The 26,780-nt window shown below is 45.2% G+C and overlaps 1 protein-coding gene across 1 annotated transcript in view; it reads right to left on the bottom strand.

The window, feature by feature from the left end:
* Positions 1-2,431: 2,431 nt before the first annotated feature.
* The window catches only part of LOC119186219 (uncharacterized), a 54,208-nt gene continuing 29,859 nt past the window's right edge, over positions 2,432-26,780 (bottom strand). The window contains exons 10-16 of the mRNA XM_075883738.1: positions 26,034-26,177; positions 19,063-19,176; positions 15,885-15,958; positions 10,153-10,269; positions 6,336-6,451; positions 4,594-4,853; positions 2,432-3,632 (exon numbers count right to left, since the gene is read on the bottom strand). Coding sequence (XP_075739853.1) covers positions 3,541-3,632; positions 4,594-4,853; positions 6,336-6,451; positions 10,153-10,269; positions 15,885-15,958; positions 19,063-19,176; positions 26,034-26,177 — 917 coding nt within the window. The 3' untranslated portion in view covers positions 2,432-3,540. The remainder of the gene's footprint in view (positions 3,633-4,593; positions 4,854-6,335; positions 6,452-10,152; positions 10,270-15,884; positions 15,959-19,062; positions 19,177-26,033; positions 26,178-26,780) is intronic.

Here is a 26,780-nt window from a genome sequence, read left to right as displayed (position 1 = left end):
GCGCAGCGACGCTGCGCTAGCAAAACGGATGCCAGACTCGACCGGTGCAACCAGCGCCCGTCGGCGCGGCCCCACGACAACCAGCGCTAAATGCAACATGCTGCATTTCGCGCCCATGACGTTACCCAGACAAAACTGCATCTGCCTGTCTTCGTGATGGAGGGACGCCGGGTGCGCTCAAACACGCATGCATCAAAGCAACGCAGGCGCAGATCCGCGCCTGGCGTTGCATCGCCAGCGTGACACGGCGAAACGAACGTCGGCGCGCACGCGCACCGGGTGACGTCGAAGTGTATTGGCGCCTTGAGTGTCGCATGTAGTCATGTTGTTACATGACACGCATGTCACGATTATCATTTTGGGACGTGTCCTTTATTTAGTCGTCCGTCCGCGTTATGTAATACCAAATTTGGTACATGTGACGCTAGTGATACGGCCGCGAGCGCATCATAAGCGTGGCATGTAGTCATGTCGTTACAAGACACGCACCTGCACTGATGATTGTTTGCACCAGTCACATATACCTTCATCATTCATTCACATCCCGCAACACCAAATTTGTTAGATGCGAAACGGCCACGAGCACACCATGAGCGTGGTGTGTAGTCATGAGTAGTGATAACATAAAAATGATAACATGCATGTCATGATTTCTGCGTTTGGGTCTGTCACTTATGTTCACTATGCAGTCACGTCCTACATGCCAGTTTTGCAACATGTCATGTGAACGAAACCACCGCAAGACCATAAAATGTAAATCATGACATGAATTTCATGATTTTCATGTTATGACTAGTCATTTATGCTCGTCATGCAGTCATGTCATGGCATACCAAGTTTGATATCGATACCATTATCGAAACGGCCAGGAGAACTAAATGTCGTAAGGAGATAGATAGATAGATAGATAGATAGATAGATAGATAGATAGATAGATAGATAGATAGATAGATAGATAGATAGATAGATAGATAGATAGATAGATAGATAGATAGATAGATAGATAGATAGATAGATAGATAGATAGATAGATAGATAGATAGATAGATAGATAGATAGATAGATAGATAGATAGATAGATAGATAGATAGATAGATAGATAGATAGATAGATAGATAGATAGATAGATAGATAGATAGATAGATAGATAGATAGATAGATAGATAGATAGATAGATAGATAGATAGATAGATAGATAGATAGATAGATAGATAGATAGATAGATAGATAGATAGATAGATAGATAGATAGATAGATAGATAGATAGATAGATAGATAGATAGATAGATAGATAGATAGATAGATAGATAGATAGATAGATAGATAGATAGATAGATAGATAGATAGATAGATAGATAGATAGATAGATAGATAGATAGATAGATAGATAGATAGATAGATAGATAGATAGATAGATAGATAGATAGATAGATAGATAGATGGGTGGGTGGGTGGGTGGGTGGGTGGGTGGGTGGGTAGGTAGGTAGGTAGGTAGGTAGGTAGGTAGGTAGGTAGGTAGGTAGGTAGGTAGGTAGGAAGGTTTGGTAGGTAGGTAGGTAGGTAGGTAGGTAGGTAGGTAGGTAGGTAGGTAGGTAGGTAGGTAGGTAGGTAGGCAGGTAGGTAGGTAGGTAGGTAGGTAGATACGCTGAAAGTCGCCGAGGTTCGCTAAGAAATGCTTCGCATTTAATAGCGCTATTAGGCACACAAGCCGTGTATATTCTAGCATGATGGGCACCCATTAGATCGTCCCTTTGGAAGACCTCAAGTGACCAAGAAAAACCATCCAGGCAGCATTACCCAGAGCGGCCGAAGAAGCAGTACCAAATGACATGCTAGTATAGCTCAATAAGAATACACACTAGCAGCTGTCAAGTGTTACGAGAGAGGTCGTAGGTTACATGAACTGCAGTTCTGACAGCATAGTAAGGAACTTCTCGAGAGAATAAAATTCGAGGTGCCCATAAACTTTAATTTACCTGGTAACAGCACATCAGTGTTCGTTTGCTCTAGTGTTTTCCTAGGTTTAACTTCGCATTCCTTCATGCTGCTGAAGCGCATCTCAGAGGCCACATAAAAAAAAAAACGTGGTTGAGACCTGCTCCACCAGGTACCACAACGTTCCCAGCTGCTTACAAAGCAACCGTCTGCTCTTTAAATGAACTCATTTATTTATTTCCATAATTATCCTGACAGTTCATTACAGCTTAACTTATGCTCCAGTATCACATATATCGAACATAACTTTTAGCTTGAACCAGGTCCACCCCTTTTGCACCAGTTTTATCCTTGTGGAAGGATTTTTTTTTGGGGGGGGGAATATGTGGAAAACCGCAAGAGCTTGATAGAGAGTGCTTGGTGGGGAAGCACCTTGTGTCACTTGCAGTAGTGCATCACTCTGCGTGCAAGTGGTTTCGACCAAACAGACGAGCAGTAACTTCGAAACAACACGTTTATTGGATGTGGTTCATCTTGTATTGCTCATTAAGGAGAAGGAAAACAAGTGCAAGAACAGACAACAGTGTATGGAATATATACATAAATATCGGTTACAAATCCCCGTCTTAAACACGACCCCAGCCATGCTAACAATGGGACATGGGAGCAATGACAGCAGCGTGCATTCCAAAGGCGACCAGCACTGGCAATGCACGCCACCCAAGAGGTGCTAGGTGTAATGAAGGCGCAGATCGCAGTGCTTCGCATGCTCACAAAGTCAAGAAGCTGTGCTTGGCAAGTGAGAAAGGGGTGACTTCTTTATCACTTACATTTTAATCGACAGGCACTAAGCGAACAGAACTCACCCTTTCCTTCTCTTGCAACTTTATCTACTTTAACAAAACACATAAAAGACACCCTTTTATCACACTTATCTCAGACTCTGCCTTCCTCAAAGTTAAACACGTGTGACCTTTGGAAGCGCGGCAAGAAAAGCAATCAGACACAAGTCTGTGCAACAAATACTCGCAAAATTTAAAGTCACTGCCAAGCTTCTCATGCGGCTTCGTGTGGCAGCTTTCATAAAAATCCCAGACGACACTGAAAAAGTACTCATACTTCTTTTCCCCTAATTTAAGGATAAAATTTTTCTGTCAAACATTTTTTCCATGCCCCCATATCTGTAAAAGCTTTAGAATTTGTTCAAACCCACTCGTTTCTGAATCAGTACACTGCTTTTAGAGCGAGAGCAGCCATTTCAAAGTTTAGGCGGATGAAGCATTATTTCAACGCAATCAAATACACGTGGTTTTTTCAGGGTGTGCCTCAACTTCGTCTGTGAGAACTGCTAGCATTGCTCTCGCAAGGCAGGTTCACAGGTGGGGACGAACCCGGGGTAATCTGAAACCACCTCAGGCTTTGAATACTCTGACAATTCTATAATTGTTCTTAGCAAGCAGCTTGTCATGAACCGCCTGAGCCAACAGTGCAGTCTTTTCGCAACGTCAGCGGACAAGGCCGGTTACACTCCCTGCTCCAGCGAAGTGGATCGAGTGTTGCTCATTTTAGCAGCCATGTTTGGTATTGCTGGAGACATCCAAGCGATCATCGTGCACCTTTCTTGAGGTCGTCACGCACTTTCCACAGCATCAGCTCCATGCAGGCGGCTGCATCTTCTTGGCTGTCGTGACCATCCACTGCGCACAATGAAAAGCATTGCGTCACCACTTGGCAGAGCAAATTCAGCCACCTCCTTGGCGATGCTAAGCGCATGGTATGAGGGCAGCTATACAAATATACCACAATCAGTCACAATTTAAGAATAAAGAGCTGCTTCACACACGGCGCTCCCGCCCTTCACCTGTGAGGCAATCATGCTATTGGGCATTCACTCGAACCATAAGCATACTGCGGCTAATCCACAATGCTGATAAGCAGAACCTATCAGCCACCGCGGGTCTGACAAGTCGGTCCAACACGCCAGTCTCTAGATGGACTGGCATGTTGGACCACTTCAGAAAAACTGGCAGGGGGACCTCTTATGACGACATGTGTGGGGCAATTACAAAAAAATACAGCAAAAACAATTACAAACTATTACACTATTACAAAACATGATAACTCTACTGATAAAATTAATCATTAAAATAAATTGCTATTGATTAAAACCAATAAATTGTTATTGATTAAAATAATCAATAGCAGTGGATAAAACTAGAATAAAGAAAGATTGATTGATTGAAAAAAGAAAGATTAAAGCACTGTACATGACAAATGCAATTAGTGTCACATGATGATGCCAATACATGACATCATCATGACATCTCAGATCACCAAATTTTCTAGCATGATCATGACGTAACTGTGACGTAGAGTAACGTGATGACGTCATCACATGGAATCGTAGCTTGGTCAAGAGTAGTCGGATCCCAGAGGCAATGCAGCATCAGGTGTGGTGCCTCTGATCTTGGAAGCAGAGCTAAACCATGTTGAATGCAGACAGCTTTCATAGGATGGCATGGCAGGATCAATAAATAAATTGACCAACTAAAAAAAAAGAGGATGGCTTTTCCCTTTGATTCGTCTTAACTGACTGCACAAGGTACCCAATGAGTTTTGTTTTAACCAAGCACATCAGCCTCGAAAGCTGTCAATCACCTCCATTCTGGATGATCTTGCTGAGGTGTTCGGCCATGAGGGTACGCAGGGCTCGTTTGTAAGGGAGTCCCCGTCGGTGGGGGAACACGGCGGCCGTGTCGACGACAGTCTCGTGAATCAGCCGCAGGGCGCGCAAGTCCGAGTCGAGACTGTGGCCCAAGAGGATTGTGTCGGCCGAAAAACGGGCCAGCAGGGCAGCCTGGACATCCCTTAGGTTCGTCTTCCCGCCCACCATGTCCTCTTCTGTCAGGCCACTGAACCTGTATTACACCCGGGCGACAAAACAGCATAAAGCAATGCAGTCAGCATAGTAGCTATCAAAGTGCGAGCACTCGAATAATATCACTGCAGCAACCATAATAAAAAAACAGAAGGCGAAGACAACTTTTGCGTCATGTATAAAGAATACTTCACAACAATTAGCCATTTCCCCGCCGAATATGCACATATGCATCGGCAGACTTGAAAAACAGAAACTTACAAGTGACATGCTGTTCAATGAATAAACATAAATAATTTGCAACACCTCTCCAAGAACATTATTTTTCTTGAAGCATTCGAAAACTCATGTAACAAAATAATAAACCAACTGGAACCTCTGAAAAGCTGGACGGTTGACTAGAACAAATGATTGCGGGCTACAATAAAACTTGGTTAATTTGACCCCATAAAATTAAGTAAGTCACACTGTGCAAGGTCATCCTTTGATGTCACCAAGCATGTGCATAGCTTGTTGGCATTAAACGCTCCCCAGTTTATTAAGCAGCAGATAATCAGAACATGCTGACCGTAAGACACGGCAAACACACAATGCATGAAAGCTAATACGGTTCTACCGTCGAATTAAAACAAAGCGGCAACATCCCTATCGCCTTAGTTTACAGAGGAAACTATACAGAGAAACAGGAGCATCAGAGTGTTTCCCCCAAAAACAGGAGCTGCAGAGTACAGCACAATGACAGTGCTTGTGCCTTCACAACGGCATTTTCACCATAGCCTACTGCATCCTTAGCAACTCTGAAGTGATTGCAGCAAACGACAGTCCTGTTTTGCCACAGTGGATGTATGTTTTATGTGTTCTTCAAGAGCTGCACAATTGCCATCTATAAATCTATCAATAGTGACCAATGTTTCACGCAGAACGACTGCAGTAAACAGCTGTTTCATTCCTGCTCAACGTGAGCTGTTGCAAATGTGCAGTCATCATCCACGATCGCCAGCTTTGCCAGAAATGCAGCGAACAGCAGTTTGAGTTTCCTTTCAACTTGCTGCGAATTTCCTCTAAACTGTGACCAAGTTGACCGCAACCATCAGTTTCCCTGGAAAAAATTCATTTTAAGTCGGTGCCATGAGGGCACAATGTCATGAGCATGGTGGGAGCAGTTGAAAACAGAGAGCAGTCGTACTACCACTCGCATTTCGTTGGTATCAAATTCATCAGTAACATCACGATAGATGTCATAACTGTTTCAAGTCAATGCAGTGGTTAGAAAATAATTGTTGTTATAAGCAGATGATAGCCGTTTTAATAATAGAATTCATTTGGTAAATAAGTGCATGCGTACTAAGCACTTGATTGGTTTTTTAGATGACGTCAATAATTAAGCAATTCATAAGAAATATACATTTTTTTAATCCTGTAAAAATTCACACTATCAAGGCTTCATTGTGTGCACATCACGCACAAAACAGGTCAGTTAGGTGGCCAGGGTCACCAATAGCGAGCTGTACAACACACTCACCGCGTGTTGTAGTCCAGTATCTGTCCCCGCGGCTTCACGAGCTTCTCGTAGACGGGCCTCAGGTCCCAGCCGACCACCGTGACTCGTGTGAGCTCCACTCCTTCGGACGTGTAGCACTGCACAGTATGAAAAAAAAAAAAAAAAAGAAAGAAAAGGAATTTTTAAGGCGAAATCTCGTGTGCTGGCGCTTTGTTCCTTGAGGACTGTTAGATGACTGAATGCTTGTGAAACTAAAACCATTACAGTAGACGATCATGGATGTATCAAACTCAAAGGGATTGCAAATTGTTCGATATATCGATGCTTCATATAAGAAATATGTGTTTTTTAAGCTTATATTAATGTATTACAATTTTTGAAACGGCTTTCAGAAATCGTAATAAGCAATAATGTGACGATTTGCTCGCAGTATGCTTTAAAAAAAAAGGTGACAACTTCTTTTTGCAAGTTCCTGCACTTCTTCGCGTGACAAAGTTCGTAGACTTGTTTTTACTTGCACGCCGCCAAGTTCACCAAGTCGTTATCATTAATCGAGCATTAAAGCTTTAAAACTAACCTAGTTCAGCACCTTGGCCTACAAGCACGGTGATTAACGCTGAACACTTTTACAAGCTATGTAGCACAGTAAAATGTTGTTTAGCACAGAGCTGTAATGATTCGTAACAGCACGGGACCACTTCCACAGCACTGACAAAGCCAGCCATGATATCAGAATCGATGCACTCAGAAACAGCGACATCGTCATCTGCACCGATGAAGTCTCTTTCTGTACTGCCGTCTGATATAGCACCCGAGAATGCTAACAATTTGCAAAACTGACTAAGGCACAGTACCTTGTTGTCAGCAGTGATGGCACACCCGAAGTCGTCACCTGACACTGAAGCCCGCAAAAAACTGTGCACGACGGCGCTTTGCTTGACGTTGTTCCAAGCACCAGCCATCAATGTTATCACTACGAGCAATTCAATCTGTGGTTCGCCTCCAGAAAAAAGATTCAGCAAGAACAAAGCGAGAACTACTGAAGTTGACAAGCCACAATTGACAACGCTGTCCACCCTATCCACAAACAGATGTCGATGACACAAGGGGCGTTGTAGGTAGCGGAGAGCGAAAAGCAAGAAAAAGTGCATTTTCAGAGAGGTGTACTTTATAACTAAAAAACGCCAAAGACACGTCATAAGGTTGCGGATCTTGAAGGCCATGCTTTTTGGGCCTCTATAGCATTGTGCACGAACAAGCAAGAAAGAGAACGTGAACACTGCGACAAGGCCACCAAGTCACTTTGCATTCATCTGATTTCGGTGCGTTTGGCAATTGGACCCTTTGAAAAACAGTGTCCACACGTTACAACTTATGACATATCATGCATCATGTACTGATGCACTCACAAAAAGTGCTGCGGAACCACTGAAATACACCACCTTTGTGTCACTTGCGACTGAGAATCGAAACTTATTAGAAACACGGCCGAAAAATGATCAATCTTTGTCAGAATAAATGCACTTTCTAGGCTTCGGCCTGGAGCAGCATTCGATATATTGGAGATTACACTCTGCAGAAGCTCAATATATGCGTGCAACAGTCCTTTACTTCTGCATGGGGAATTCAAAGAGATTTATCAACTGTTCAATATAGCAAGTAATTCGATATACCTGGGATCTACTGTAGTCGGGGTATACTGAATTTCACAGAAGATCACAAAACTGTTCACAGTATACCTTATTACAGGAGACGATGGCCCTGGGGAGCATGTTTCATTAGACAGCGGCTAGTTACTTCTGCTATTAAGCATATTTAAAATTTTCATTTTATTTTTTAGACAAACATACTCATTTCTTCTCAACTACTAATTGCAGAGCTTTGCAATTTTGTACAAAGGTAGCCACTAACGCTTTACGTAAGTCAAACTAAAATTGTGAGCCCACAACATAAGCTAACTTAGTTACAGTATTTTATGCTTGTCCATGTACGAAATTGCTACTTATGAATGTTTCTTTTCTTCCTTTTAAGCTAAGACAATACAAACATACTTGGACTTGGGCTACTTATACCGATTCCAGTTACGTGAATGTTACCAGCTCACACATATGAGACTTCTTGTTTGCCTATGCCATAAATTGCTGTGAAGAAAGTTCACTAACACCCAAAAAAGTCGTTTTGAAAAAAGACAGAGATCACTTCGAGGTACACCTACATTTCCTGTTAACAATTAGATGAAAAAGGACCAAAGATTATTTCTGATACTACGAGTACACACAAGTGTGATATATTTTCTCAAAGATGAAAAAATTTTTCTGTCAGAAGTTGGATAAATAAAGTACACTTAAACCGATTTCAAGGGCCTTTCTTGCCTCATCTGAGAAATGTTTGGGGTTGACATACGAGTACAGTTACTCTTGTAGACACGGATATCATCACTGCCAATTTAAGGGGGGACGTGGCAATGGGAATCGTAAACTTGGTCAAAATGTTCAGTTTTTCAATTAATTTTTTTCTGTAATCCTGAGACTATGTGTTACATCCTGGTGCGATTTTATATCAAAATAAGTAACTGAAGTTGAGAAACTAGCATTTTACTGGTGGGCTGTCGTCAAAAGCTTTGTGAAAATTGGGCATAGAAAAATGCAAATTTGCAGCTTTCCCTTGGCAAAGTGCCACCATATTGGCATCATTATAAAGAGGACAGATTGGAGCTCAAGATAACCACAAAGATGCATTTCTCCAATGAAAAATAAAGCCAGCTTCCTTCAGAGTTTCATTTTATCAGCTTGTAGCTCCAATGTCTTTGAGCTCCATTTTCTCAGGTTTCAATTTTTGAACAGTTGCTGTCAGTCATTCCTGTACCATTTCACAACAAATTAGGCTATAGCCATTCCGTTTCCTGCACTTAGGTTTTGAGACATTGGTGAGTGCCGTAAAGGTGTCCATATTTGTGTGCACATCATACAGACTTTTGTAGTTGGCTTTTTGTAGAAGTTGTTGGTAAGACAACATGTCCAGAACATTTCAGAAGAACATTTTGTGTGCTTCCTTAAATATTAAAAATAAACTAATAGCATTACGGCACAAAATGGACCCATGTAAATATCCTTATGCAAAGATTTTGACAAAGTTGCATCTAATTAGTTAATTAATTTTGAAATCACAATAAGTCTATCAAGTGTAGTAACTCGAAAGTTTATTATATCTCAAAACCAATTTCAGTTATGATGTCAGCACAACAAATGACATCTGCATGCCAAATTTCATCTTTTTAGCTTCATAAATAACAAAGATAATTTTCATTGCCACGTCCCTCCTTAATTTCTGTTGGCATACGATTCAGCAGCACAACCATATTTCTTTTATCTCCAACCGTTGCCACAGCACTGTAAATAATCCACTGCCCATCAGCATTGATGATGACAGCAGTGCGAAGGGTTCAGGAATCTGGAATGTAATTTGCCTGCCACTTTTTTTGGTATTTACCGTTACCAGACATTTCTTTCTTATAAGATAACTTGTGCCAGCACAAGTTACAATGCTTACATTACCGAAACAAGATTAACTGAAGCAGTGCTCAAACTATTCGACAATGTGCTGTAAAATCACATTTGGACCTTCATTTGGACCTTCAAGTACAGGACTTCCAAGTCTTGATGAATGATAAAGCAAGATGTTATGAATACATGGTAATTTGCCACAAGTGACAGCATGCAAACTTACATAAAAGAGCTTTCCTGTACATCTAAGATGCACCCACGAAATGGCTTACTTTTCACCAGCAGCACTGCTGAAGAGTTTCAAGAGTACTCAATGCCACAAGTGAAGGTCTCACCATTTCACAATCAAGCGCATACACTCCAGGGCAACCTCCCCCAGGTGGTGGACTCTTGGCGAGCGTCGACACAAAACCAGTCAGCTGACTCGGCTCAGGGCCCTCGTGCACGTGACCCTGCGCAACAGGTTGATACAGTGAAACCTCGTTAAACCGTACCCGCGTAAACAGTAGTTTCATTTTAAATGTAGTGAAGTCAAATCCCCAACTAGGCGGGCAATGAACATAATGCATTTTGTATCCGCATAAGCCGTACCAGCTTATCGCGTATGTATCGGTTAATAAGTAGTTTTTCCAATTTTCATTGCGCATTCGCCGCGGCATGTCGTCCCCCACTGGTCGTCCCGACAGATCAGCAAGCCCCTGAGATTAAAACACGCCTCGCATGTTTGTGTTGATGATGATGGCGGGTGTAAAGCCCCTAGATGTTGGAAAGTAGCGACGCTCCTTTATCCACGCCGGCACTCTCTCGGCGCGCCGGCAACCTCCTCTTTTTTCACCCCCTCTTTCGCGGAGCCCGCGCATCCCAAGCGCTGAATGGCTGTGGCGGGCGATACCGCCCAGTCAGATGACCCTGACGTCACGAAACGCGCGCGCAAGCAAACTTCGCGCGCTTTTCGTCAATCACGCACGCCATGAACCCTCCAGGCGCCACGCCGACCCTGCCGCTCTGAACGTGTGTTTTTTTTTTTTTGCGTAGAATCGTGAGCTTCGTTTTTCGTGGCAATGCCTGGCTGTTGCGCGTATCAGTGCAGCAGCAGGTCAGAGAAAGGAGTAAGATTATTTTATATCCCACGAGGAGATAGGAATAGGAATGCCGTGCGCAGAAAGCAGTGGATCCACAACATCGGGAGAAAGGACTTCGCCCCTTCTAAACACGTCGTTCTTTGCGAGGTAAGTGTTACCGATTTCGTTAAATCTCTAGATAAAGTCGTACGAAGATTTTAATGCTCTTTGTATCGCTGGACTCTCCGTTCAGTTTAATAGCGAGCACATATAAATATGGATATAGCTGGGTCTGAATGAGTCGCTGAGCTTTTTTTGTAATTCTCTGTGCCCTGAGATAGTTTTCTTGTGTTTTAGCACGTGCGTTAGTTTTCTTAATGTGTGTAATTTGTAAATTAACGTGTGTAATTCCTACGCATGTATGTGTGTGTGTGCGTGCGGGTGTGCGTTTATGTGTGTGCATGTGTGCGCCTGCGTGTATGCGTGTGTGTATGTATGCGACTGCATATGCGCGCTTATGTGTCTGTGTATTTGTGCGCCTGTGTGTTCGCGCGTTTCTGTACGTCTGTATTCGCGCGTGTGTATGTGCTTGTGCGGACGTGTGTGCATGCGTTTGTCTATGTATTCGCGCCGGTGCGTGTGTGTGTGTGTGTGTGTGTGTGTGTGTGTGTGTGTGTGTGTAAGCGTGCGCCTACGTGTGCTGTGTTCTGCGTGTGCTGTGCTGCGTGTTGCGCATGTCTGCATTCGGGCGTGTATGTGTACGTATGCGCACGTATGTGTGTGCGTGTACGTGCGGGCGCACGTATGTGTGTGCATGTGTGCGCCTGCGTGTTCGTGCTTTTCTGTACGTCTGTATTCGCACGTGTGTATGTGCGTGTGCAGACGTGTGTGCGTGTGCAGACGTGTGTGCGTGCGTTTGTCTGTGTATTCGCGCCGGTGTATGTGTGTGCGTGTGTATGCGTGCTCCTGCGTGAGCTGTGTTCTGCGTGTGTTGTGCTGCATGAGCTCCGTGTTGCGCGTCTGCGTTCGCGCGTGTGCATGTACGTATGCGCACGTATGTGTGTGCGTGTACGTGTGCGCCTCCATGTGCGTGCGTTTGTGCTTGTGTGTATGTATGTGCGTGCGAGTGTGTATCTGTGTGCGAGCACTCGTGCGTTCGTGTGTGCTTGTGTGTGCAGCTTCCATCTGAGCGGTGGGTTTTGCTTTTTTTTTAACAGACTGAGGTAAGTCCCAAAGTTAATGGAATGCAATATCTCGTCGTTTCATCGTGACGGAAGCCAGGCACGCACGGTGACTTCTATGCTTGCTTTTCGCCAACACAACATGAATTTTACAAAGCGACACTGCAGCACTTATCAAGTTCTTGTCTATACATGTGCTGCCTACATTACATGCGCTTAATACACATCCGCGTTACAGACAGCCGAAGCGGCGACGGAGAGGTAAACCGCTAAGCCGCCAGCTGGTATGCTCATTTTTTCGAAGCGCTTCCGCTCGTATTTATTGAATCGTCTTAAAAAATATGTCTGCCATAATGTTCTATGGGAAGCCTACTTTCGTCACGACTCTTTCTTAAGGGACATATTCTCATATAATGCTTCAAGGAGCCGATTAAACAAGCGCGCGCATTGAATCTAATGCGGCTGCAGCGAGCCAGTCTAGGGTTCAGCGTGCCGTGCGCACCGCGCCGGCCGGGAGAGGGGAGAAATCCGAGGAGAATTGAGGAGGAAAACGCGCGCGCGGAGGAGAGTGTCGCTACTTTCTAGATCTAGGGGCTTTAGGCGGCTGTGTTGGTGAGCGCCATCTCTTGAATTTTTCTGCAACAAGAAGCACTCGGCCGGCTAGGCTTCTGGTATTGTCCACCCGATGGCGCTTTGTACAAACACGCAAACACGGTGTGCGCTTGCTTTGCTTTCTTTGTTCTTTTGGCGCCGTGCATAGGTGTTCTCTGGTTGATCTGTGCCGTACAGCTCTCGCGTCGTTTTTCACGTGTTGTGTATGTGTGCTTGTGCTGCTTCGTACTTGCGTCATGCCGAAGCTGGGACAAAAGCATCGAGTGCTGAAAATAGAGGAAAAATTGGGCATCATTCATGCTATTGAAAGTGGCACGAAAAAATCGGCGCTGGCACGCGAAAAAAACCTGCCGTTAACCACTGTGTGTGGAATATGGAATTCCAGAGAGAAGTTGCTCGACAGTGCTGCTGCAACTGCAAAAAGGTGCCGGCTACGCGGTTCGGCGTTTTCGGATGTAGAGGAGGCGCTGGTGAAAAGGCTAAAAGCTGCACGGTCAAAAAATCTGCCTACCAGCGGACCCCTGCTCGTGGAGAAGGCCCCGGTTTTTGCCTCGCAGCTCAACCATGACACCTTCACCTGCAGCAATGACTGGCTGGCCAGATTTATGGCGAGGCACGGCATTACCACGAGGAATCCTTCGGGAGCAGATGCTGCTGCTGACATGGATGGCACGGAGCAGTGGCAAAATGGTCAGCTGAAGAACATCTTGGAAAACTACGCACCTGATGACATCTTTAATATGGATGAATCGGCGCTATTCTTTAAGCTGCTACCAGACAAAACGCTCGCGTTCAAAGGCGAGACGTGCACCGGCGGCAAGCATGCAAAAAACAGAATATCAGTGGCGTTTTGCGTTAACATGACTGGAACCGACAAAACTCCGCTCCTCGTGATCGGAAAGTTGGCGAAGCCAAGAAGTTTCAAAGACTCCCAGTTCAAAGACTCCCGATTGAGGGGTCATCTATCGCAGCAACACCAAAGCATGGATGACGGCAAAACTCTTTGAGGAGTACGTGCGCCTCATCGATCGTCGTTTTGCGGCTAAGAACAGAAGAGCACAAACTAAAAGCCGCTCCTCCACGTGTTAAATTGCTAGCTTATGATTCCATTGTTAGGCCGCAACTCGAGTACGCAAGCGCAGCATGCGACCCATTCCTTAAAAAAGACATTCACAAATTAGAAATGGTGCAAAGAAAGGCAGTCCGGTTCATCTTTAACAGCTATCATAGCCGAGCTTCTCCATCGCTTCTCATGGAAAACAACAATATAATGACCCTGCAACACAGGAGGCAGGTTGCGCGTCTAAGATTTCTGTTTTTGCTTAATTCCCAACAATTCAATATTAATCCAGGACTTTATATTCAGCCCCTCTTATCTCGTTCAACTCGAAGCACCCATGAGCACAATCTAACTCCAATTTTTGCACGCACTAATCTTTTTAAGCACTCCTTCTTTCCCCGCACAATCGAGCAGTGGAATAGATTGCCTGTTGATGTGTTTTCGGCGCGTGATGTGTCGGATTTTGAAAAGCGTGTACTTTCTGCAATATTTTAAACATTCACTGTGCCGCTATGTTTCTTTGTGTACTGCTATTTTTTTTTTTTTCACACTTGTTCGACTGTTTTCAGAATTGTGTACCAATTTACCATGCGGATTGATGCTTTCTATGTAATTAATCCCTGCCCACCTGCTTGGTCTTCGGACTGCAGTATGTTTTAAATAAATATATAAAATAATAAGAGTTGTTATTATTTTAGACAACGCTTCGGCGCACGTCGCCTGTGCAGCTGGCGTTTCTGCCATTAAACACAACAGCGATTGCCCAGCCCTTGGACCAGGGCATCATTCGAGCTGTAAAACAGCTCTACAAGAACAATCTGCTGCACAGATTTCTTCTCGCCACTGAATGTGGCAAATTATTCTCCATCGACCTGATTGGAGCGATTCATCTGCTCGAATACTCGTGGCGGCAGGTTGAAGCAACGACAGTTCAAAATTGCTTCAAGCGTGCTGGCTTCAGTGTGTGTGCGGGTGACGCAGATGACGGCAGTGACACCATCGACCAGACTTCGAACATCGTAGATGAAGCTTGCGAAACTCTGCTAGCTGAAGTGCTGGAGCGGCAGGGCGTTACGGAAGGCATTTCTTTCCCCGACTTCAGAGATGCAGACAGCGATGTGCAGACATCTCCGGACATGTCCGACGAAGCCATTGTTGTCTCGGTTGTCGAAGTGTCGCCAAATGATAGTAATGAGGACGACAAGGAAAGCGACAACACGGGTGATCCAGGTCCGACAGTGGCCGAAGCTGCGCATTGCGTCAGCATCATGCGGGTATTTGCCCAGAAGAGGGGGCTAGCGGAAAAGCTGGCTTACAGCATAAGCGAGTTTGAGGCCGCTGTCGTTGCTGCTAGGCCGCCGCGTCGTCAAATGAAGATTACAGACTTTGTCACGCGAAGTTAATAAGTTACTGGACGTTTTTTGTTCTTTCATTGCACTCCCTGAAAGTTTTTTTTTGACAGGTAAGTGAGCGACCTGACGCTATTTTGGTTAAGCAGTACTACCGTTTAGCACGTACTTTTTCCGAGCTCTGGCCAACTACGGTTTAAAGAGGTTTCACTGCATATGCAATGTTGAGACGATGATGCAATTAGGACAGTGCTAGACTGGAAGGAAAGACAACTTTCCGCCCGTGAAAACTGAGCCTGCAAACTTGCAGGGTTGGTTGCCAGCAGCGATAAGTTGTCCTTTCATCCACTTCACTTTCTTCACATTTATCAAACAGAACCTGCAACCTTCCAAAGGTTGCAGGTTCGGTCCCTGCCAGCAGCACATTGTATTTTGACTCACCTTACTTTTTTCGTGTTTATATTATAATTACGCACAAATAATGTCCTCTTCACTTTACTTTGCCTTATTGTTTATTACTTCTTACTGGTATTGTGTCTGACAAAGAAAAAAATCCCATGAGCGTGCCATGCATCCCATGAGTGTGCCAAAGCACTCTTAATTATGAGAAAGTGGTGAGCCCCAAGTTTTCAAAAACGGAACCTGGAGAGAGCCACATGACCACTGTTTTGAATGAAAGATTACTCGAAGTTCAAAATTCTTTCTGAGTGTTTCACGTGCTCAGTAGAGTGGAATCTTAAAGCTGGTGAGGTTTCTTTGGATGTGGAAAGATGGTGAGGGGTGTCGGCGCACAACAGAGCTCACCTTGGCAACACAGCAACCGTCCGACTCCCCGTCACCCTCACAGCAGCTGTAGCGACTCTCCAGGGCTCCCGCAACTGCGAACGAGGAGCCAGTGTCACATGAAAATGTGCTGCACGAAACTGCACCACGTGAAACTTGTATCACATCAAAGCACGCCACACGTGAGAATGCTTACTGGCAAAAGGGTCGTTACACAACTGCTACCACCCCAGAATTATACACGCAGAACCAGCCAATACAATGGACCAGCAGTAGTGTCGGCATAGCAGCGCAAATTGTAGCGTGCCCCCCCCCCCCCCCCCCCCCACACACACACCAACAAAAAGTTGTCTTTTCACCCACTTTTTTTCCCTCAATTTTACAATTTCTCTGCTTCACTTACTATCTGAAAACATTGCCTGCTATGCTTTCCTTTGCCTAACTGTCTGTTGACTTCAATGTGTAGCACCTAACAAGAGATGGACACTATGACACAGTTTCCCTTCTTTCAGTTGTGCGCTACTTTAGAGCCTTTAGCAAGTTCTAAAAATACAGTATGCAAATAAGACACCGTATGAGAGTACGGCATAACTTTAAGGGTCGTAGACCGTTTTCCAGTGAAGTCACCCAAAGAGCACAAACTCTTTTTTCAAAAATTACTGTGGAGATGTCACGTCTCATTGTAGCCTCTCAGCTTATGCTTTGTTAACGAGAATGTGTCCCTTGGAAGACGCACCATCACTGCGATTGGGAGCGGAAAGCACACGAGAAGGAAAGGAGAAGCGCTACTACCGTATTTTCGCGCGTATAACCCTGACCAAAAACCCAAAAATTTCAGTGGCAAAGTCAAAGAGGTGCAGATAATATGCGGGGTTTTTCCTATAGTGCTGCTTCACGGCAATGCGTGTTGTGTTGTGAAGCCCCTTAACAGTGTAGCGAAGGCTACGGAGGCGGTTTCCGCAAATTCGAGTTGCTCCGCAAGTAGCACGGCAGCTTGCGGTCGATTTTGGTTTCGCTTGCTTGCATCGTTGAAGCGTTTAGAAAAACATTTGGGGAGAGACAATTCGATTGTTCAGTGTAAAATCTCACTGTCACACCACAAGTATATTTTTTGGACGTTCGCGGCCGCTCAGTGACACTCCACATGTCCCTACGTCACGGACGCCATGTTTAATTTTGGAATGGGCTTGCCGAAAAGGTGGTGCTGTCTAAGAAAGTTCCATAATAAATGAAGTAAGTTCCATAATAAATAAAGCAGTATTTATTTCAGCAAGGCAAATGAGATTTTATAGTGCCTATAGAGATATTATCAGTAAATTAATGTACTACTTTTTGATGCGGTAGCAGGCATGCATTTCGGTTCTGTTGTTTCCAGGGTGCTGCTACAGTGTACTAGAAGGGGTAGTGCTGTCAAGTTGTCGCCGAGTGTGAGCGCTCTTTACCTCGCTGATGCCGCTAGTTCTCCACATCTCGACCTGTTCGCCAAGCCTAAGTCGATCTGTTCTGTCACCGTGAGTAGTGTACGGCGGCAGGCCTTCACGGCACAGGAAAAGCTTAAAAGATCATCGCTGTCGCCGAGGAATTTGGAAATCGCGAAGCGGGAAGACCGCACGATGTGGACGAGATTTGCGTGCGACCGTGAAGAAAGAAGAAAGAGAGCCTACAAGCTGCGCACCGCAACCGTAGGTCATTTCGTGGCCCCAAGACCGGTGCCTACCCTGAGCTGGAGGCGGAGCTAGTAAAGTTCATCGAAGATGTGAGAAGCAAAGGTCACGCCGTATAGACCGAAGTGGCCCAAGTAGAAGCGCGGCGACTTTCGAGAGAGCTAGGCCTACCTCACGAGTTCTGTGCGAGCCGCGGATGGCTGCACCGCTTTATTAAGCCGGCAAGGGCTCTCAATCAGACGGCGGACTACAATATGTCGACGCTTGCCGGCTTCTTATGAGGAGAAGCTGCTCAAGTACCAGAGATATGTAATTGGCCTGCGAAAGCAGCACAATTACATTTTCTCGCAAATCGGCAATGCGGATGAAACTCCTGTTTATTTTGAAATGCCGTGGGACACAACGATTGAGAAGACGAGCAGCAGTTCGGTGAGCGTGCTGACCGGCGGGAACACGAAACTGCGCATCACAGTCTTGCTTTGTGCCCTCGCCGACAGCACGCAACTGCGACCGTACGCCATCTTGAAAAGGAAAACTCTACCAAAGGTTCATTTGCCTGCCGGTGTGGTGGTGCGCGCACACAAGAACGCGTGAATGAACAGTGACTTGTTCGTAGACTGGATCAAGACGGTATGGAAGAAGAGGCCCGGTGCGATGCTCGCAAATAGGTCCATGCTCGTTCTTGACTCGTTCCGCGGCCACACAACTGAGGAAGTGAAGGACCGCCTTTCACGCAATGGCACCGACTTAGTTGTTATACCTGGTGAAATGACGTCAATGCTGCAGCCTCTAGATTTGTCGCTTAACAAGCCCTTCAAAGCGCATGCCAAGCGCTATTACGCCGAGTGGATGGCCGAAGGCTGCTACGACTTGACGCCGACAGGACGAGTCTGAAGGCCTGATATTGCCCTATTTTGCAAGTGGATTGTCGAGACATGGAAGGCCATTCCAGGTGAGATGGTGCGAAAAAGTTTCAAGAAATGCTGCGTCACAAACAACATGGATGGAACCGAAGATGACCTTGTGCATAATAGTGAGGACTGCGGCTCAAGTGATAGCTCTAGCGAGAGCAGCGACAGTGAGTGAATTGTGACTGGCCTTGCAGACAGCGTATTCTGCTTGCTAAATAAAGGTTTTTCTGTCTACATATGTGCTATGTTGCTTGAGCAGTAGCTTTTGTACAGCCTTTCCTGTATATCAAATGTGCGGGCAATATGCTAGGATTTTTTTTTCTTTCTCGGTGAGCTGAAAGTGGTGGTGCCGATTATATGCAGGGGCGGATTATACACGCAAAAATACGGTACACTGTTTTATCGTACTTGCGTACTGCATTTCTGTAACCTGCCAAATGTTTCTATTAGCTTGACTGCATGTGTCTACTTAAATCTTAGGCAGCAGCAACTATCCATTCAGGTTAGGCAGCCCCTACTTGCACTAACACAATGCAATGCACAGACGCAGCAAGCCAGTTTAGCAGTCAGACTCCTGAAGTGCAACGTAGCCAGAATAAGAACTTCAGGGTCAATGACACTCACTCCGCTTCTTCCAGAGGCGACCCCAGTGGTGGACACACTCTTCGGGGCGCACATAGTCGCCGTCTTCCGTCAGCGAGAAAGTGGCACCGCACCGGCTGCATCGGAGCACCGAGCCTGCATACAGACAAACATGGGAAGAATTTCAGAAAGGAATGCACTCAACTGCAAGCTATTGGTAACTGCACATGGCAAATGAGTCATCCGCTGCAACGAATTAATCGTGAGTGTAAATCAAAGGCCAATGGCATAGGCATGCATCGAGATCAGAAGAGGGGGGAAACAAACCATGGCTTGACAGCCCTTACTCCTTCCTTCCCACCCCAAAATTAATATCTGGAGTATTACGTTCCACAATCATGACTATGAGAGGCATCGTAGGAGAGGGCTGCAGAAATTTTTACCATTTGGTGTTCTATAGCAGGCACCAACATTGCTCAGCACACAGGCCTCCAACATTTCACCTCCATGGAAATGCCCCTCCTTTGGCATACATCACAAAGAACAAGAGATTACCCACTTGCTGTACAAACTGGTACAAAAGAAATTCAAGGTGCGTGTGTGCTGCTTACGAAAAACCACAGCATATGTGCGGAGTCAATGATGATGAGTGGTGCAAAGCGTCTGTTCATCTGTGCTTCTGTTCGTGCGTTCGTCTATCTGTTCGTTCTTGCTTCCATCCGTGCGTGCATCCATTCGTCTGTCTGTCCGCCCATCGGTCGGTCGGTACGTGTGTCCGTCTGTCTACGTCCGTGTGCGTGTCGGTACGTGTGTCCGTCTGTACGTGTGTCTGTCTGTCTGTACGTGTGTCCGTCTGCCTGTCTGCCTGCCTGCACGTCCACCCATCTGTCTGTCTGTCGCTCACACTAGCACCACCTATCTGCTGAGTGAGTCGTACAACTAGGTGGTTATGAACCGGTCACAGACATGCATTAACAAACGCACGGCTTTAGGAGCTTTGCCCCTAATAGGTCACACAGTCCCTTGTGCATTTGAATAAAGCCACTAGAAAGTGAAAGCCATAATCTTCTTGGATGTGGCAATGGAAACTATTATTGTTATTTATGGACATAAAGTTATCAAATTTGTCATGCAGATGTAATTTACTATGCTGATATCATAACTGAAATAGGTTTTCAGCTGTCCAATGTAGTTCTTGAGTTACAGCACTTCATAGACTCTCATTGTCATCCCAAAAAATTAATGAAATAATTGGACACAAGTTAATAAATATATCTGCATAAGGATATTTATAAGAGCCCATTGTGTGCCATAATGCTATTGGTTTACTTTCTAATATTAAATTAAGCCCACACGAATATTTTTAATGTGCTGGGCATGTTGTCTTACTAACAAGTTTTACAAAAAGCCAATTATAAAGATCTGTTTGATGTGCAGACAAATATAGACAGCTTTACAGCACTTACCAATAGTCTCTCAGGACCTAAGCGAAGAAAACGGAATGGCTATGCTTCATTTGTTGGGAAGTGGCACACAGATGATTTACAACAGCTGCTCGAAAAATTAAAGGTGAGAAGATGGAGCTCAAAGAAAGTGGAGCTAGAAACCAAGAAAATAGAGCTCGAAAGCGAGCTGGCTTCATTTTTCATTAGAGAAATGCAGCTTTGTGGCTATCTTGAGCTCTGATCTATCTTCTTTATGATGGTGCCAATATGGTGGCACTGTGCCAAGGGAAAGCAGCAGATTTGCATTTAGTGAAGTCCAATTTTCTTATAGCCGTACACGACAGCCCACCAGTAAAATACTTTCTTCTCGACTTATCCTAGTTATTTGGGTCCAATGTTTCACCAGGATGTAAAACATGATTATAGGATTGCAGAAAAAAAATAAATTGAAGAATTGAACATACTTACCAAATTTACCATGTAAAGCTCGATTTAAAACATTCACTGTACGCAAAAAAATCTCTGAATCATTGCCTAGAAATAACCAAGTCACAGATACGCAACACCTGGGTTTAACCTCGTCTAGCCATGCATGTGCCAAAGAGCGGTCGCCACCAAGCCACGCCCACCAGCTATCCAAGCAGCCGCCACGCCGAGTTTGCACAGTGTGGTGAGGGTCAAGTGGAAGGGACAAAAGGCCTGCGCTTCTACAGGGAGTGCTACAGCCAGGTGTGCTTGTTAGTTTTCTGGCAGTAGTGTGTGGACACTCTGGCAAGGTCTGTGACAGGCAGTGGTTCAAGTATTCTGTCTGTGCAAAGGCCACGTGAAAGAAACAGCCACTAAGAAGGAAAACGGTTTTTCTGTTATTCGTTGAATTGCCCTTTTGCAGTTCCAAAATCACTGCGCTCGCAGCGAGAAGGCGCCTGGTAGGCTAGAAGATGCTCAAAAAAAAATATCGGCGGTGACAACTTGAACACTGCGACATCATAAATTTTGACGGTGTTCACTAAGGCCTATAGGTTGCTCCTATAGGTAAAAATGGAGCACAATGTGTGCTAATGGGGCCACAGACATAACGTACCAAGTTTCAGCAAAATTTCATATCAGCGAAATACGACAAATACACTTCACAATTTGTGATGTCACTGCATGGATCTAAGCACGAAATTTTAAAATGGTACTTTTGCCTTGATTTTCTTCTCTAATAATTAAGTTATGATGGTATTACTAACAACATTAAAGTTCTCAGCTTATACTTTATTGATCTAAACCAATACATTCTTTCACTTCAGCGTCCCCTCAGATCAGCAAGCTATGCTGTTTCTTAAGATTTACACACCTAGCGTAAACGTTATTCTCTTCCTCCTCTGTCGACTGCCCCTTTGACTCAGAGAGACGTTGTCGTGCAGTCAGTGACATCAGGCTGTAGAATTTTTCTGAGCCGTGACATCGTAATGATATCAGCGTAATACCAATCGTGTAGTGTCACCCTAAAAGTTTTTGTTTCACGTGTTTGAAATAAAGAAGCAAGAAAGAGTACTGGCTCGCTCAGTTGTTCTGCTACCTTCGACGTAGCCAGACGTGCAGGTCCAGGTCTTCTCTCCGTTTTCCACACTTACTCGGCACTTGATGAGGCATGTAAGGCCTTACCATGAAGGCTCTTTAACTGAGTTAACAAACACGAAATAAAGAACAAAAAAGACAGGACATGGCTTCCGCCTAAATAAAATTAATGTCAAATATTAGCTCCCTTGCCCCTCAAATTATGAGAGGGTCCCTTGGCCCCTCCAAAGTTCACACCCATAGCAAATGATCACACTGTCGTAAAACATCATTCCAGAGCCTAATTTCATATACTGCCAATAGAGTGAGCCCCCCTGTAAGACTTTACATTCTAAATGAGAGCAGATACAACCTAAAAGGATTATGCAAGTACGATTCCTGATACGAAAAGTGGGCATTTTTAAGGATAAGAATGGAGCTTCAAGGGAATATTTGGTTGGCCATCTTCAGAATAGTATTCGGCATGTACAGTAAACTGTACACTGGGTATAAATAAATTGATAAATTCCCAGAAAAATTCGTTATAAATAGGATTTCATTATATGCAGGTTCGGTACGAAAATTGAGAAAATAAAAGCGCAAATTAAACAAAAGGGGGGCTGAAGGCAGAGCTAACCCAAAACACTTATTTTACAGTAAGAAACTTCATTATTATCGTGATAGCCATTATATGGACACTATCGGCGGGTTTTTGCCATTGCTGCCATGTTCCGTAACAAGTGCAAATTGATAACATGCCCCGCGCATCTTAACTTTCACGAGCGGGTAAAAGCGCGAGAGCGCTGCTGAAGCAGAGATAAACTGAGTCGGCCCATCCCTATCACCTGGAAAGAGCATAACATCTCCCGCGTGTTATAACTGCAGTTGAATATTCATACAGAAAGTAAACCACCCTTCTTGAACGAGCATGAAACAACCTGGGGAGGGGGAAAAGAGGAATCGCTCGAGCAGCAATAATGAATGCGTTCAAGGGCATTCTTGATCGCTAGAGCGCTTGCTATCTCGGCGAGTATCAGTGCTGTTTCAACGCGAAGGGTCTGTGAAAAGAGCACTTCTCCTAGGAGCGGCCGTATTTGCTCACACTAGCATTTCGTAGGAGTTCCGCGATATCGGATCCAAAAGAGTTAAGTTGGCTGCAAGCCTTACTTCTTATAACATTACAATTTTTCACTATCGCATTCACTGCATTGCGTTCAACGCACCGTCATGTTGTCAGAACTAATCGACTAATCGTGAAAGCTACCAGCCGGCGAACTCGCGGTGCGGCGCGAGTTCGCCGGCTGTTACGAGTCTGCCTCTGAAGATCCGTCATCACCCTGGTCTCGGAGAGTTTCCATCAGCGCCTAATCTGACGTCCCCTAGATGGTGAAGACACAATTGTCGAAAATTTTAAAGAAGTGTCAGAGTTTCACCGCATGGGCGAAGCAATGAATGCGATAGCAACAATTCTTGGAACAGCAAGCAGATCGAAACGGACAGCGCGCTGCTCACGCACAAATGACGCAAGAAAAGAACATACACAGGACGAGATGAAACTAACAACATTTAGTGCTCGACGCTTAACATGCTGTTTAAACAAAAACGAGGCACGAAACAAAATCACAGGTACAGATATGAGTGCGAACTAACAAGTGAACCAGTTGTTACTTCGGTGAGTTTAAAAAGCGGACTCTTTTCGCAAACGGCGCCTGTCCAGCGAGCGAAGTGATCCTGGTGCGCCCGGCAACTAAACTCAATCGTTCCCCGGTCAAAGTCGAAGGCATGTGATTTTCCCCACCAAAGGATAAGTGCGCACGCACAAGCATCTAACCGCCCCCTATTCGCAGGGAAAGTACACGTGAGAGATAAGCACACGTTGGCGAATTGTGACAATCTGGGCGCCAAGCTCGGGTGGCTTTTTTTTTCTTTTTTTTTCTCTTTCTTGAGTTTTCATAACTATAGATACGTGAATGACGGCGGTGGAGGCAAATTACCAGCGGAGACTGTCCATATACATAATTGCTATGGCAACAAAAAAAAGCAAAGCTGAACCTTGTCGGGAGACACACCATGCCCACGCAGTGAAGCTATATGCGCGCACGGCGTCGAAAACGAAGAGCGAACGACACGGACACAGACAAGGATACCGTGGAAAACTAACCGGTAAAGTGCCCTCCATATGCAGTGTGGCCCCATGTATGTGACGAACTAAAGGCGTGGCACTGCCAACGAGCAAAAGTAGTTTTTTTTTTTTTGTGTTGGTTAGAAGTGGGGGAGGGGGGGCACACCCGCGCATGAGAGCGTGGCGGCAAAAACAGCGACAAAGCTAGCTCGTGGGGCGCAGGCCAGTCTGCCTGCCGGACGCAGCCCGGGTGCCCGCCGCTGCCACTTCGCGTTTTGTTGGTAGCAGGGCAGTCACGGAAAGTGCATGCTCGTACCAAAGTGCCAAAATGCGGAGCGAAATTCCTCGATTGACCGTGGAGAAAATTCGTTATATCTAAGTTGTCTCCCACTAATATTTTGTTACAAAGAGGACGCAAATACATGTGCTTCCATGAAGCGACAGCAGGGAATTGAAAAACTTAGTTATATCGAGGAGTTCGTTATATGGAGGTTCGTTATAAGCAGGTTTAACTGTAATGATAACAATTCGCTTTTCTTTTTTTTTTCAGCTGAACATAGCTGAACCCATTTGACTCAGTAACATTTACATGCTAAAATACCGTAATTACTCGAATCTAACGCGCACCTTTTTCCCGGTTAAGCCAGTTCATAAGTCGCATGCGCGTTAGAATCGAGTACGAACGAAAAAATTGCGGTCAATCTATTGCCATCGGCAAATCCAGAATGGCCGCCCCCTACGTGCGTCGGCATGGCGCGTCGGCCATTTCTGCCTATGTGCTTCCCATGTGCGGCACTTCGTACGTGTGCTGAGGAGTTCGTCATCTAGTAGTGCATTAACATCGACGACGTGGAAGGGCCGACTCCAAAAACTCGAGTGCACCACGATGCCGCTTTTAAAAGAAAAGTCATCGCGTGTGCAGAAACGGACGGAAATCGGGCCGCATCGCGGTCATTCGGAGTTCCCGAAACGTACGTGCGGGACCGGCGGAAACAAAAGCAGAAGATTGTCGACAGCAAAGCTTCACGTAAAGGCTTCAGTGGACCACAGCAAGGTCGGTTTCCGCAAATTAAAGAGCTGCTCGGCGAGTATGTGCTTGAGCAGCGAGCGGCACAGCGGCCCGTGACGACAGAACTGCTCCATGTGCGGGCTATGCAATTAGTCTTAGAAAAAGGTCTAATGCAGAGCCAGTTTAAAGCGAGCAGGTGCTGGCTAACTAACTTTATGAAGAGGTAAGGCTTTTCCCTCCGAAGGGGAACATGCATATCCGAAAAGTTTTGCAGTGAAGTACGATGAAAAGCTTCACAGTTTTCAGAGGTTCGTCCTAAACTTGCGGCGCAACAACGGCTACCTGCTTGGGCAAATCAGGAATGCTGGTCAGACGCCTCTTTACTTCGACATGCCTGGCACCACAACCGTCGAGAAGAACAGGGCGAAGCAAGTTCGCGTGCTGACATCGGTCCACGGTAAAACTACAGTGACGGCAATGCTCTGTTACACGTCAGATGGGCACAAGCTTCGCCCGTACCTCATATTTAAATGGAAGACGCTCCCGAAAGGAGTCATTTTTTCGAGTGGTGTGATCGTGCGGGCTAGCGAGAAAAATGGGTGCGCGTTGCAATCGATGTCTTACGTTTTTTTTTTTTTTTTTTTCGCGGTGGAAATCGGGTGCGCGTTACAATCGAGGGCGCGGTAGAATCGAGTAAATACGGTATAGATCAATGGCCTATAATCAGCGCTCACCTAGTATGTGCAACCAAACACAGGGCTTGCTCTGCCATAGAGCAACATTTATTATCATACTGAACTTCTCGGAACGATAATGAACGATACGTAGCTGAAAATCACTCTGAACAGCATGAGCAAAGAGAGAAGGATGCATGCAGCCACAGTTGCCAACTCACCATTTGATTTTGAATACTGACGGCCATCAGTTCCGGCGAACACTGCACGCCCTGGCTCCGCTGGATGCGGTCGCGGGTAGTTGTACTCCGCAAGCTGCTCTGGGGTCATCCGGTACACCTCCAACAGCTCGTAGAAACGTTTCTCTGCATTCAACCCCCGAGTGCATGTAGCCATCTGTAGCTACATCACCGTAGTGCCCTCACTAGCATCGCGAAAGTGCCTTGAAATACTGTCCCCAAAGTGCTCGAGTGGCCTAACCAAAAAGCTCTTTAGCAGCTACACAGAAATTCCTTGAATAGCATCGCCAAAGTACCCTCTGGTAACTTTACCAAAAAGCTCTTCAGTATCATCACCGAAATGTCCTTTGACATCATCAACTAAGTGCCATTAAGAGGTGTCAGCGAAATTCCATTTTGTAGCATCCCTTAAGTGCCCTTAGTAGCTTTGCCGACGTTAAACTTAGTACATTGCCAAAGTGCCTTTATTAGTGTCAGCGAAGTATCCACTGAAGTGCCTGTTAGTAGCATCACCGAAAAGTCACTTTGGTTGCAAAGCGTCCATTAGTCAACTTTACGCAGAGTTGCCAACCTAAAAATGCTATAGAAATAAAAAATACGAAAAAAAATGGCAAGAAACAGCAATTGCTCCAAAACACAACACACTGAAATTTCGGACTTATGCAAGGAGATGATGCACAAAAAGGAATGGTAAGCTGCATCTGACGCTTCGGTTACCCTCAGCACAGG

The sequence above is a fragment of the Rhipicephalus microplus genome, unplaced genomic scaffold (genome assembly GCF_043290135.1).
Source record: "Rhipicephalus microplus isolate Deutch F79 unplaced genomic scaffold, USDA_Rmic scaffold_20, whole genome shotgun sequence".
Lineage (NCBI taxonomy): Eukaryota > Metazoa > Arthropoda > Arachnida > Ixodida > Ixodidae > Rhipicephalus > Rhipicephalus microplus.
This window is presented reverse-complemented; position numbering and strand designations above follow the sequence as displayed.